The sequence below is a fragment of the Corvus kubaryi genome, unplaced genomic scaffold (assembly GCF_017639235.1).
Source record: "Corvus kubaryi isolate FWS band 111438036 unplaced genomic scaffold, C.kubaryi_AGA036_p1.0 66, whole genome shotgun sequence".
NCBI lineage: Eukaryota > Metazoa > Chordata > Aves > Passeriformes > Corvidae > Corvus > Corvus kubaryi.
Window position 1 is genome coordinate 18,133,343 of NW_024582054.1, and position 13,839 is coordinate 18,147,181.

The window sequence follows — 13,839 nt, forward strand, 5'->3', positions numbered from 1 at the left end:
TATCACGTCATCTGCCATAATTGAAAAGAAATCACTCTTGACTGAAATATGCCTGTGAGAGAGAAAACCATGAACAGTGGGGTACTTAATCTAACTGCTTCTATAAAAGGACAATACACTGCATAGGCTGTATTACAGTATTACATTTGCATTTGTACTGTATTACAGTATTACATATCTTTAAAATTTGAAGTCATAATGATTAACAGGATTTTTCAGGGTCTGACTTTTTATCTCCAGCTGTTTGAACCTTGTGGCTGATACCTGATGATGCTCTAAATAAATACAGTAATCTGAAAGTGCAAAGTTGAAGTGTTATAAGAGTTTGACTCCTAAGGATGCTTTCTATACTGCCAGTCCATGGGATTCCCAAAAGTAGCATTTGGGACATGTTATAAACTGCACAGATGTATCAGAAGAACAAGGTTCTGTGTACAACCAAAGTAAATTTCTTTCTTAATGATCTGGATGGTTTTAAATTGCTTAAATAAAAATAAATATAAATATAATAATAATAATAATAAATACATAAATAGATAAGTGAGCACCATTTTGAAACAGAATACTTTTGTTCACTAAAATTGTATTTTCTTGAAATCCCAGCCAATGAGTTACGATCTGAATAAACAAAACCTGGAAAATTACTGTGCTTATGTCACTGCAATTGAAAACCCTAAGATCTGCACATGCTTTGTACTTGCCAAGGTTTATGTCCTTCATTAGGTCCAACTATGTATAATGCAGGGCTTTTTTTTTTTTAATCATTGGAAACAGCATAAGACAAGAAAACATCAAACAATACAGTACCTTTCATTGCATGCTTTAGAGAGCGGGAATATTTGGTTATAGATCTGAATAATAAATAGTAGCTGGGAACATAAAAAGCATGCTTACAGACTGAATTGTTTATGTAGCCATTCACAGATAACTGTGCAGCAAAATTAAAAGACGTATCTAACCTTTATGGTTTCAAAGGAAACGTTCTGAAAAACTGCCATAGTTTGAGCTGATCTCCTAAAACAATAATGTAGCAGATGTGAGCCGGTTTCATTTAGTGTAAAGCAAGTTCTGAAATCTATTGACAGCACAGTTCACATCAGAACCAATAACAAGACGATAGTTTTAGCAAATAAATGTCTTACAGCAGGATATCTTACATTTGTGGACTACCATACATATCATAAAAGACTCTCCTCATAAGCCTCTAATTCACTAAAGTGAGGTACAATAATCTGGCAGTGTGCATTAATTCGGACAATATATGAAATGGTATTACAGAAATAGAAGCAGAATATTCCAGAGTCTGGTAGGAAATGAAAAAAAACATAGAGTGTGATTAAATAATACAGCCCAGAGTCTACTCTGTCAGGCATCAGGGAATAGCAGTCATTGAAGTCAGTGGCTCTGAAAAAGAAAAATAATTACCTGAGCAAAAAATTTCAGTTAAATAGTTTAGGTTTTGGGCTGTTTTTAGTTTTAGAATTTTAAACAGACTGTGAGAGGACAAAGAGAAGGTATAGTATGCAAATGAAAGTGATAGATCTGACCTTCAGTGAAGTCACTGCAAGTCCTTCAGTCATTGCAACGACTTTGCATTAAATCTATTTCAAGATTATTTAACAGTAATATTAAGATAATATTTAATATTAATGCCTTTTTGTCCCTTTTTCCCCCAGAAATCCATCAGCCTTAGAATAGTCTTCTGATGGGCTTGTTCTTCCCTATTAAACTTTCCATGCTATTCAGATTTTCTTTTCTCTTTCCTTTTACAGGCAGGCCAGAACTGGCAGATAGCTGATATGAGGACTTTGCTGACTTCAGAAAGCTGACAGACACCAACAGACTTCAGTGAAATATCCCTCCAGGCACAGAGACTTTTGGTAGCTGTAAAGTAAGCTGTTATTCGTCTTCAAAGACATGGCTACTGATTCTTTCAGCACACATGGAGGAAGGCAACAAACTTTGTAACCCAGGCTAATAAGACTGTGTTTTCCTTTTCAAAAGTAGGAGGTAGGCCAATTAGAAAAGGATTGTTTTATGCTTAGCCTCCAGGACTTTAACTCTGGCCTGAACACTGGACATAAATAGAAGCCAATTTAATGACCTGAGATTTTGTTACCTGTGCTTTATTATTGTAATCAGTTGTTAAACAATTTGGTACTTTATTTCTTTAAATTAGAAATGGGTTCGTGGACTAAAATGTGGCCCACAGATTGGGCTCTTCTCATGAAATCATGGCTTATCTTTTCCCTGGGGCTCTACATACAGGTCTCCAAAATTTTGGCCTGCCCAAAAGTGTGCCGCTGTGACCGAAACTTTGTCTACTGTAATGAGCGAAGCTTGACCTCAGTGCCTCTTGGGATACCAGAGGGTGTAACCGTCCTCTACCTCCATAATAACCAAATTAATAATGCTGGATTTCCTGCAGAGTTGCACAATGTCCAGTCTGTGCACACAGTCTACCTGTATGGCAACCAATTGGATGAATTCCCCATGAACCTGCCCAAGAATGTCAGGGTTCTCCACCTGCAGGAAAACAACATTCAGACCATTTCACGTGCTGCTCTTGCTCAGCTTTTGAAGCTGGAAGAACTGCACCTGGATGACAACTCCATCTCCACTGTTGGCGTTGAGGATGGGGCGTTCCAGGAAGCCATCAGCCTCAAGCTTCTGTTCTTGTCCAAGAATCACTTAAGTAGTGTGCCAGTAGGCCTTCCGCTGGACTTACAAGAACTTCGAGTAGATGAAAACCGAATTGCTGTCATTTCAGACCTGGCCTTCCAGAATCTTACAAGTCTGGAGCGCCTGATCGTGGATGGCAATCTCCTTACTAATAAAGGCATAGCTGAAGGCACCTTTAGCCACCTCTCCAAGCTCAAGGAATTCTCAATAGTTCGGAATTCACTGACTTACCCTCCTCCCGATCTTCCAGGTACACATCTGCTAAGACTTTATTTGCAGGACAACCAGATAACCCATATACCACTTACAGCCTTTTCAAACCTCCACAAACTGGAACGTCTTGATATTTCCAACAATCAACTTCGGATGTTGGCAAAGGGAGTATTTGATAATCTCCATAATCTGAGACAACTCACTGTAAGGAATAATCCTTGGTTATGTGACTGCAGCATTAAGTGGGTCACTGAATGGCTCAAATTTATTCCTGCTTCCATCAATGTACGGGGTTTTATGTGCCAGGGACCAGAGCAGGTCCGAGGTATGGCAGTCAGGGAGCTCAACATGAATATGTTGTCATGCCCCACCACCACCCCTGGTCTGCCACTAATCATCACCCCCGTCCCAGCTACAACCATGCCAACTACATTAGTTCCCAGCTCATCATTTCCCCCCTCAAGTAATAAATATAATCCTCTCACTCCCATCATAGCCACACTCCCCACTGTGCCTGTCAGAGAGGACAGAGAAAGGGTGACACCTCCTTTGTCTGAATGGATTCAGCTCTCCATCCATTTTGTCAATGACACTTGCATCCAAGTCAACTGGATGTCACTTTTTAGCGTGATGGCATATAAACTCACATGGGTTAAAATGGGCCATAGTCTGGTGGGAGGAATTGTTCATGAACGAATAATCAGTGGCGAGAAGCAGCAATCAAGCTTGGTAAATCTGGAGCCCAAATCCACTTATCGGATTTGTTTGGTTCCACTGGATACTTATAACAATTACCAAACTGGAGAAGACACTGTCTGTTCAGAAGCCACAACCAAGGCTTCCTTTTTGAATGGCAGCAACATCCCTTCCAGCCATGAACAGACAACTTCTCAGAACCTAGGCTCCCCATTTCTGCTGGCAGGGTTGATTGGGGGTGCAGTGATATTTGTCCTTGTGGTCTTGCTCAGCATTTTTTGCTGGCATATGCACAAAAAAGGTCGTTACACCTCCCAGAAGTGGAAATACAACCGCGGCCGTCGGAAAGATGACTACTGTGAGGCAGGGACCAAGAAGGACAACTCCATCCTGGAGATGACGGAAACCAGCTTCCAGATTGTCTCCTTAAATAATGATCAGCTCCTTAAAGGAGATTTCAGACTGCAGCCCATTTATACCCCAAACGGGGGCATTAACTACACAGACTGCCACATCCCCAACAACATGCGATACTGCAACAGCAATGTCTCAGACCTGGAGCACTGTCATACGTGATAGTGAGGGAAGATGGGGGTTTCCAGGACAAGGAGAAAAAACTCTAGAAAAAATAAGCCCCCCAACAACAATGAAAAAAATTACATTTGATAAATGTTAAACAGATGCATTTATGCATTTGAATACTCTGTAATTTATACGGTGTACTATATAATGGGATTTAAAAAAAGTGCTATCTTTTCTATTTCAAGTTAATTGCAAATGGTTTTGTAACTCTTTGCTTTTTAAATCTTTAAAAAATATTGCTGAGTACTGTACAGGGTTGTACAATAAGAACCCAATGTCATGGCAAAGGAAAGAATGACTCATTCTTCAAACATTAACCACTTTGCTGTCGAAGCTGTCTGAGGGATGTTAAGTTTCTACGTGTCCTGGAATACAGGAAAATAAGTGCATATTAAAACAGGGTCACTAGGAACAGACAAAAGCAATTCAGATAAAATGGGTACAACCCTTGTGACTTGAACCCAGCAACTGCTGTTGAGCTTCAAACAATTGGAAATACATCCATTCCTATTTGTCAGTTCTGCATTTCTCACCTCCAACTGAAAGCTGGAGTTCTGAGTGCTGCCAAAAACGCTACTTTCTTGTTTGATCAGTTTTCTCTCAATCTACTTGGAACAGGAAACATAGAAGGAGCTCAGTGTCAAACTCAAAGTGACCTTGATTTCTATTTGCAAAAGTTGCTCTGAAAATGTCCCCCAGTACTAGATACTTTATCTTAGAAACTGTTCCTGCTTTTCCTTATAATTAAGAAGCTTTGGGCATTCTCTGACCATTCTATCTTCTCAGTGGGAGGTGAACGTTATGTAACAGAATGTGACAGAGAGCTGTCATTAAGTTGCACCTCTTTTTAATAGAGAAGCATTTGTTGACACAGCGTGTTCTGGTAAAACCAGAATGAGGGAAATGTTGAGTGCTCCCAGCTCTGCAGTATTCAAGTACAATTTCAAATCTAAAAGTGTGTATTGCTGAAAACATGGTGCAACATATAATGATAATGGAAAGGTTTTACTATTAGTTTGTATGGTTCAAGCTTTGTTTGACTTAAGGGTCTGAGTTATGTTCAGCATGGAGAAATAGGGAAAAAAAAGAAAAAAAGAGAAAAAAAACAAGAAACATATTATAAAAATTTATTTAGTCCTGGAAAGATCTCCAGGGCTATTATGAACTAAAATATTTTCAGTGGTGAACATCATGTACAGATTCTGGTGGGTTTTGTTTGTTTGCTTTGCTTTTTTTCCTCCCCAATTAAAGCATACAGAGACTAACATTAGTTAAGCATTTGATTGACTGAGAAATTTTGAGAACACAAGTACACTGTGTCCCCCTGAATTACCCTTCTTTTACCTAAAGCATTTTCAAGTTTTCCATAATGATTTCTGCTTCACAAGCAGTAGGTGGGTTTAGAATTTGCTTTTTTATACCCTCAGAATCTTTAGCTGCAATACCTTCTCAGTCCTTGAGCTTTACATGCACGACACAAAACATCATGCTTGCATTAAAACCATAATGCAGCTCTCAAAATTACATAATGGTTCAGCCAGCCTGAACTCAATGACTGTCAAGAATGGTGGTATTCTTGCCAGCTCAGTGGTGGAGTCTAATTCTTTGGGTTTTTTTCAGTTTGCTTTTTAATGTAGCTAATTTTCTCCTGAGCTTTGGGACAAACTAAAGTTCACATCACATTGGAAAAAAAAAAACCAACAGAAAAAAAAGAGACGAAACTTCCCTGAGGTAGTAGGGAACTGAAGGGAGAACATTTTACAGTGACCACTTAGGGATAGACAGGAAGTTGCTGCATGTGAAGTAAAGGCCGAAGCACTTTCATGTTGGAATGCTTAGACTTTTCACTTTATGAAGCTCCTTATGCTGCAAGAGAGTGTTTTAGTCCTTTCTTTTGCTCATTTCACTCAGCCCATTCTTGAAACTCAGCAGTCTATAAGCATGTATTCCTTCAATTCAGATCACATGATAACACTCATTTTCTGCAATGACAAAATGAACCCAGTTATGATTGATGGCAAAGTACAACCATTTTATAAGGAACCACATCCTCCCACCAACATCTTTTAAAATCACGTTTTTAAATTCTGCTCTATATCCTACATATGTGCTATTTTCTTCAGCTATAGCAGGTATTCTAAGCAACCTGTTTGACTACTAGAATAGTTAAGTCACTAAAATTTTGCTGATTAAAAGTTTATCATATGATTTCAAATGGCATAATTCTAGGTAGAAATGTCTATGCCAAAGTGAGGTTTTTTTCTGTGATCTATTTACTGAAGATGATGATGAGATCAATACTTTTGGGCTTTGGCTTTTAGTTTTGATGGGTTTTTGTTGCTTTTTTTTGTTTGTTTTGTTTTGCTTAACATATTGTAGGTGTCACAGCTCAAAAGACAATCAGCAAATAGTTGTGCTTCTGCATGCTTCTATTGCATGCTGGAGTTTTCTTGAAGTTAAGCAGAGCCAGAGATTCCCATTGGGTGTGGACATAGTATTTAATTTCAATGAAATAGCTGGTTGTACGTTTAATTTCAAAAGGCCTCCTTTGAAACTACATGCTTACTAGTATTTTTTACTTCAATGACTGATGCAGGAGGAATCTTCTGTTCTAGACCTCAGTATACCATAGGCACCTTATTTGTAGCAATTGACTTATTCAGGGAGTTTGGCCTGTACTACAGGTGAGTGATCCACAAGCCCAACCTGATGACAACAAATCTGATTGCTTATCTAATAGGGTCAAAACAGAAGGCATTCACAAACTGTTCATTTTGATCTTGAATGGTGAAATATACATATACATATATATATATACATATATATATATATATATATATAATATGTAGACTATTACTCGCTTACCTAAAAACCACAATGATATTAAAGATGGCATAGTTTATGTTTGTTTTCAGTATGAACAAAAATATATCTATTTTTATGGGATACTGTCAAAAGTTTCTTTACTATAAAGACTCTTCTGGAAAAAAACACAGCAAGTCCCTCATACAAAAATTTGTGGATAGAGCTGGGAATATTACCTAAAAAATTCAGAGGTGTAGTCAACTGAATATGTTTCATTTGAAGAATGTTTCTCCAAATTCTAATTGTTCCTTAGCTCCAAAACAGTTAATGTATTTCAACCTACAACAGAATTTGGGACTTCTCAACGTGCCAGTCACACAAACATCTGAGATTTCATTTCAGGTCCCACCTAGATAAATACATAATGAGCAAATTTCACTAGGTAAAGTATTAAGAAAAAGTCGGTGTTAAAAATGGACAATGATCTTTTGACAGTGTAAAGTTTAAGATTAGTAGCTTTTTCCTTGGGCTTTGTAAAAACTGGGTGATCTTCACATAGGACAAATATCTGACCACATATAATAAGTAAAGGCTATAGAGCAGAAATGCCAAATATGTGTATATACAACTCACCCAAAATGTTCGCTTTTAAGTCCTGATTTGATCAAGTTCATTGGATCTAGGGAGAAATTATTTGTTTTCAGACAAAATCTCACCCATCTTCCATTGTATACAGCTAATAGTTACCATAGATGTGCAGAAAGATTGGTGAATAGAATAAAACAAGAGTTTAAGCGAAATTGCATTAAAGAAATATCACGACACTGCTGTTCCCAGTGCTTGCTTTCCTTCTGAAGATGTATTTATTTACAAACAGGTCCTTACTTTCATGGATTCTGTCACTTTAACAAGTGTTCCTTGCATGTGGCTTGCTGGCAGAAACAAACACCTGATTAATGCATGGACTTTGTGTTAACAGGTTCTTATTGGAACATTATTACTGAATTTCTTTATAAGAATATTTAGCGAATAATCTACTTTGAACTGAAAAGATATTAGCAGTTTTCCCTGTAAGCCAATAAAGGACTACAGTGAATGTCATGTAAAACAGACAAATGAAATGACATACGCTATTTGCTACTAAAGTATATTTTTTTCTCTCAATCATTTTCTTTTTTCATGAGAGAAATTTTCTGAGTCTGAAAAATTTATTGATTTCAATTTTGCAAACAAAAAAACTTTATGCATATTGATATTATTGTTTTAAGGGTCTACATAAGGCACTTTACTAATGACATTGAAGTGAAAGTTCAGTCTCAGCTTTTGACAGTAAAGTGGTTAATTCCCATTGAATTCTACATTTATAGTACTTCCTCACCTTAAATTTAACATGGAGATTAAAGTTTTTCTTTAGAACATGAGAATAATGGTTTTACACATGACTTATCTTTACAGCTCAGTGGAAAAACAAAACAGAAGTGAGTGCCAAAACCAAAAGTTACTGGCTCTGAACCTCATCAAATCCTGCCTGATGCTCTCTTCTAAACACAGAGATAATCCCAGGAAGCTGATGATCACTCCTTCCCTGAACTCTATTGAACAGGGCACTTTGTATTCCAGATGATACTACAGGCAATATTGAAGCATTTGGCATTAAACTTTTGTACAGTAGAGAATATTTTGCTCTTTAAAAGGACACTGGCTAGTAGTCCATATGGAAAACTAGCACAGAAGAGATTTGGCAACCTTTTATTGCACTGGGGCTCTGTGGAAATGTGCCTCATGAGAGCTGAATTCTGATCCTTTCAGAAACAGATAAGCTACTAAAAAAATTGTTATCATGAGTTGGTCCCAAATATCTGAAGATGATCTTTCATAAAATTGATTTTAACTGAGATATGCACACTTGATTCTGTTCTGTGTTTGGTATACTTTCTATCTTTAACATGGAAAAATAGATGGTTTGAAGTCTGCGTTATCTGTTTTCTGCAATCTGCCATGTTGCACGCATTGTTAACTTCAAAACCTCACTATACACTATATATTATCTTGTTGACATATTCAGTAAAGAGTTATTTAAAAAAATACAACAATCTTGCTGTATTTATATGAGCAAGTTAATTAAAATAAGGATGTGGGTATCTGAAAGGGACAAAAATTATCAATCTTTTGTACTTTCATTCATGGAGATATTTTCAGATTTCTACTGTCTGTTCAATCCTCTCTTCAGTTTCTAAAAGACAAGTATCATCTGTCTCTCGAAGAGTTAAATAATTTGTTACCTCAGTTTCTCAGATATAATCTTATCTTTAAAAGGTTATCTCTTTCTGATATGCATATAGAAAAGCAATGTAAAATGAGAACAGACTGTACTCCAGTGTTTGCAATTAATAGGTACACTTAAGGAGCTACACATGTCTATAACAAATATATATATGTGGAAGCTGTGACTCATTATATGCATAGCCATTTGATAAATGCATTTGACATTCATCCATGACAATAATGAATCTGTCTTTTAACTATTATTATCTATTTAATCTGTTTGCTTGACATGAAATATGATTTTTTTCCCAATTCTCCCTTCAAAATTGTTCTTGAATTTTCAGAATGCACAACATTCATACATAAGCCTTAATAAATTTTTGTATAAAGCAAATCTTATACATAACATATATGGTAATATATACTCTATATATAAAGAGATGCTTTGGCTACTTAGAAATGGAAATTAACCCTCTTCTACTTCCATATACAAGAACTAATTTTTTTGCTTTACCAGAAAGTGAGATATTGAATATTGCTAGCTATGTTATTTCAAAGCTTAGAAATTTAATATTGCTGAGTTTACAGTTCCTCAACAAATTATCTTACTCTCTTTCTTAACCCCCGAAAATAATGTAAAATTACTGGGGGCTGGTCCGAGTCAACCTAGTCCTGCCCTTTTCCCCCTGTAATATGCTTCCCCTCATTTGATGTTTCTACTGAACCTGAGACCCTGGTAACTAAACCTACTTGCTTTACCATAGGAAGGTGGACAATATAGATAATGAAAATGACAAATACTTGCAATCAGTTATGTCTTTCTGACAATGAAGGCATGATCATTTTCAATTGACAATATTTTCTGTCACAAAGAGTCGACAATGACTGACTTCATCAGGTAATCTTTTAATAACCCAAAGTTATTTATTGTAGTAAAGATAAAACTTTATTTTTAATACTTTTAAGCTCAATTATCTGGAGTTGTTCATACACATGTGCAATTGTGTATAAATTTCTGGTGTACAGAGGATTTAGCTACAAGGATCTCCCGAAGAAAGCACATGGAGGAGTATTTGTCATTATTGTTCAGTCAAAAATTTTTAATATTTCACTTTAAAAAGAGTTCTTCCATTGAAGTGGAGTTATGGAACCACATGGAGAAACTGCATTCCACCATTAAAGTATGAAACAAATATTTCAATTAAAATTCTGCTTGAAATGCCACTGTCAACAAAGGCAGAAACTAAAATTCACTAAAATACTTCCATTACACAGAGAGAGAGAGACTTGGTGAATTTTTAGCAATAATTTTCATTTCTAAAACAAATTAATACATTTTTAATGGTGAAATCCTGACCCCACTGATTTCAGCTATAAATCACAATAATATATAACAGAACAATTAGTAAACGCATGCAATATGACACATGGTGTAACGTCACACTATGTATCTCCAAATAAAGTACATCAACTGAGTAAGGCAGTAGGCCTACATCTCTCTTATGAAAAGCTGGGAAAGCTGTGAAATAGACTGTACAGAAAATGATGGGGGAGATAAGTATGTACTGAGCAACACTGGTCAATATAAAGCCATGGAAAATAAGGACATTTAAAACACAAATGGGACACTGAGCATAGCAAGAACCTTCTTTTTCACATAAACACATGCTTTTTTGCTTATAACTCCATATTATGGCTAAGTTGTGACTGAAAAAAAAAATGCATGTATGAATATTAAGAGTTTATAGAATAGTTACATTTTGGTGGGGGCATCTTATACCGAATGAGAGACTTGACTTTGTTCAGTGTGTCTATTATTTACCTTCTCCACATAGAAAGGAGTTGGCTGAAGAACAAAAGTCATGTTGATAACACTATCCTGTTTTACTAAGCATAGAATGCCCTGAAGAATTAAGACAGTATATAAATTATTATGCAAAAATCCAACTCAGATATCCATGGGTGTTTACAGCTTTAACACCCTCTGGGCAAGAAGCCTCCGTGCTAAATTACTAGCACTAAGCAGGACAAAACAATTCTGGTAAAGCACAGTTGCCAGAAAGATTCTGTGAAAAAATGGTGTATTTCTTGAGTGAAATCAATAGTTCCACTCCTATAAACTTTGAACAGGTGACCACATAGATAAATCAAATTCTTTCTGATGATTACTGGAATAACGTGTCCAAACATGGAATAATATAATTTTCCTACTTCAAAAATACCAGCTTGTGATGACGGAAAGCAGATTTTGTTCTGTGAAGATGAAATGCAGCAATAATGATGGACAGAACATAGAGATATTCCTTTTTAATGACATTTTATGGACATGATAAAATACATACGCATATGCTATACACATATATTTGTGATATAATTTTAAAATTCCTTTACAGTTTTCAGACTCTTCAGATGAAATCCACTTCTAACACATGTGCAATATTCCAAAATATTTAACTCTTCATAAATATCTGTAATCTCTTTAAATGAGTAGTTACAGAAAGTGCATAGTATTAGCTCAAAGATTTAGCTGTAGTAAATAAAAGGAAAGAGAAAGGAAAGAAGAAAGGAAAAAAAGGAAAGCAGGGCACTGGCATGTGTTTGCAAGTGAGGACTGCAGAAGCAAGGCACGAAAATTATTTAATTTTCAAGAAAACACTACACCTGACAAAAAGCACATAATGAGTTGTCAAAGATATATTACTTAGAAAAATAAGTGGAAATGTAAGGGGAGATATGCCATATCATAATAGTTATTATAATAGTATGCAGTTAAGTACTTTATGCAATTAAAAAAAAAAGTTCATAAAAGTATTGAAGCTTTTCATATTTCCCATCCCTAGTGAGCATATATTCTATTTCCAGTTCACAAGAAAGGAGTTTAGATAGCTTTTTACTTACATCTTCATTGCAGATTAGTTTTGAAGCCAGTGTTTTCTTTTTTTTTTTCATGATGTTTATTGGAAGCTTTTGCATGCACAGATTTATTTTATCAACTATGAAGATTTTGAGGAATAGTCTACTTTATGTGCAGTACTTGCTTTCATGAGAAACAAGTAGCAAGTGTATGTGTAGAGCTTTCTGATTTTGTTTTGGTTTTCCTTTTTATAATTTAACTTTACAAAAATGGAGCAAATTTGAAGTAGAGCAAATATTAACTATTTTCTGCTGTAATTACAGCAGTGGTAAGACTGTATTCTTTCTAACAGAAAAAAATTTAAGAATACTGAGTTAACAAAAATTATCTTAAAGAATTTTGATATCAATTTTCAGTTGAATTATTTTTCAACCTTTAGTTACAATAGTCATGCTGGGAATTTGAGCTGGAAACACTGAGTAAACTCAGGTTTGTGGTTATAGGAACTTTGGGTTCATAGGTTCAGTTTTACAGATTATTAGTAGTACCTGCACAAAGAGAAGGAAACAAAGGTTTCTTCTTCCTTAGGTATCAGATTCCTTTTTGTAGTGATCAAGGAGGAAAGACAGCTACTTCACAGAGATCTCCCTCAAGAAACAAGCTGTCCAGAACAGAAGGAAAATACCTGCAGTCATGGCATTGATGACTATGGAAGCTGGCAGAAGTAGAGCTGAATCATACCATGAGGGATGTAGCAAATTACAGGTGTTCTGCATCATTATATAGGACCTTTGGTTTGTCCAGGACCCTACTAAGGTATCTTCACTGAGGTTCATGCTCTTGGAGGGCTTGTGTCAAAAGGCAAAACCCATGCCCATAAAAGCCAGGAAGGATCTGGGTTTTACTTTGTTTTGCCAGTCTTTAATTGCTCTTTTGTGTAAGTTCTGGAGTGCCAGCTACACGACAATGTTCAAGAGGCACAACAAGGTGGGTTTGAAAGGTCACATTTTCGACGACTCTCCTTTAATCAAGGCAAATATTAGTAAGGTCCTTGCAGGCAAAATTCCAATCCACAGCAGATGTGATCATTATGTTAGCCATCAGATCAGACACTAGTTTAGATGTCTATTCCTTTTCTGCCTTATTTCTTGTCAAATTAATTTTCTTAAAAACTAAAACTAAGCAGTTTGTACTATTGCTTATTTGTCACAACATAAGGAAAAGGTTTCTACAAAACAATTATACCTTCAAGCTGTGATGATTACCCAGTAAAGCTAAGCTACAGAAATACTGCCAATTCAGTGAAACATTTGTCATAAAGTAATTATCTTCTACTGTGATATCAATTCAGCTTATATCCAGTCTACGAAAAATCCAAACACACCAATCTCACAATTTCCATTGCTTTTGCCTCATTTCTTCTATGTCACATCAACCTTCTCTAGAATGACTGGTTTAGAGGACAGATTGCTGCTTGATGCCTCATATGGTTATCTAAGTGTTTACATTTAAGATTAAAACAAGAAAAACAAAGCTCTTTTCTCATTGCCTGCATTTTTGGTCTGCTCTAGTAGTAATTTACTCTGTATCTGTCCACTGCACTATTGGTTTATCACCATTTTACACATATATAAGACACACACACACATGCACAATCATACTGTATTTATATGGTTTATGTTTATGTATATTAAAATACTCAAATATACAAATATAGTATGCATATCTGTAGTATAAATATA

At 35.9% G+C, this 13,839-nt stretch overlaps 1 protein-coding gene across 12 annotated transcripts in view; it reads left to right on the forward strand.

The window, feature by feature from the left end:
- Positions 1 to 13,630, forward strand: part of FLRT2 (fibronectin leucine rich transmembrane protein 2) — a 66,813-nt gene extending 53,183 nt beyond the window's left edge. For all 12 annotated transcript variants that reach the window (XM_042048308.1, XM_042048309.1, XM_042048311.1 and 9 more), the window contains one exon: positions 1,773 to 13,630. In XM_042048308.1, the coding sequence (XP_041904242.1) occupies positions 2,182 to 4,167 (1,986 nt within the window). In that variant the 5' untranslated portion in view covers positions 1,773 to 2,181 and the 3' untranslated portion in view covers positions 4,168 to 13,630. The remainder of the gene's footprint in view (positions 1 to 1,772) is intronic.
- The last annotated feature ends 209 nt before the right edge of the window (positions 13,631 to 13,839 follow it).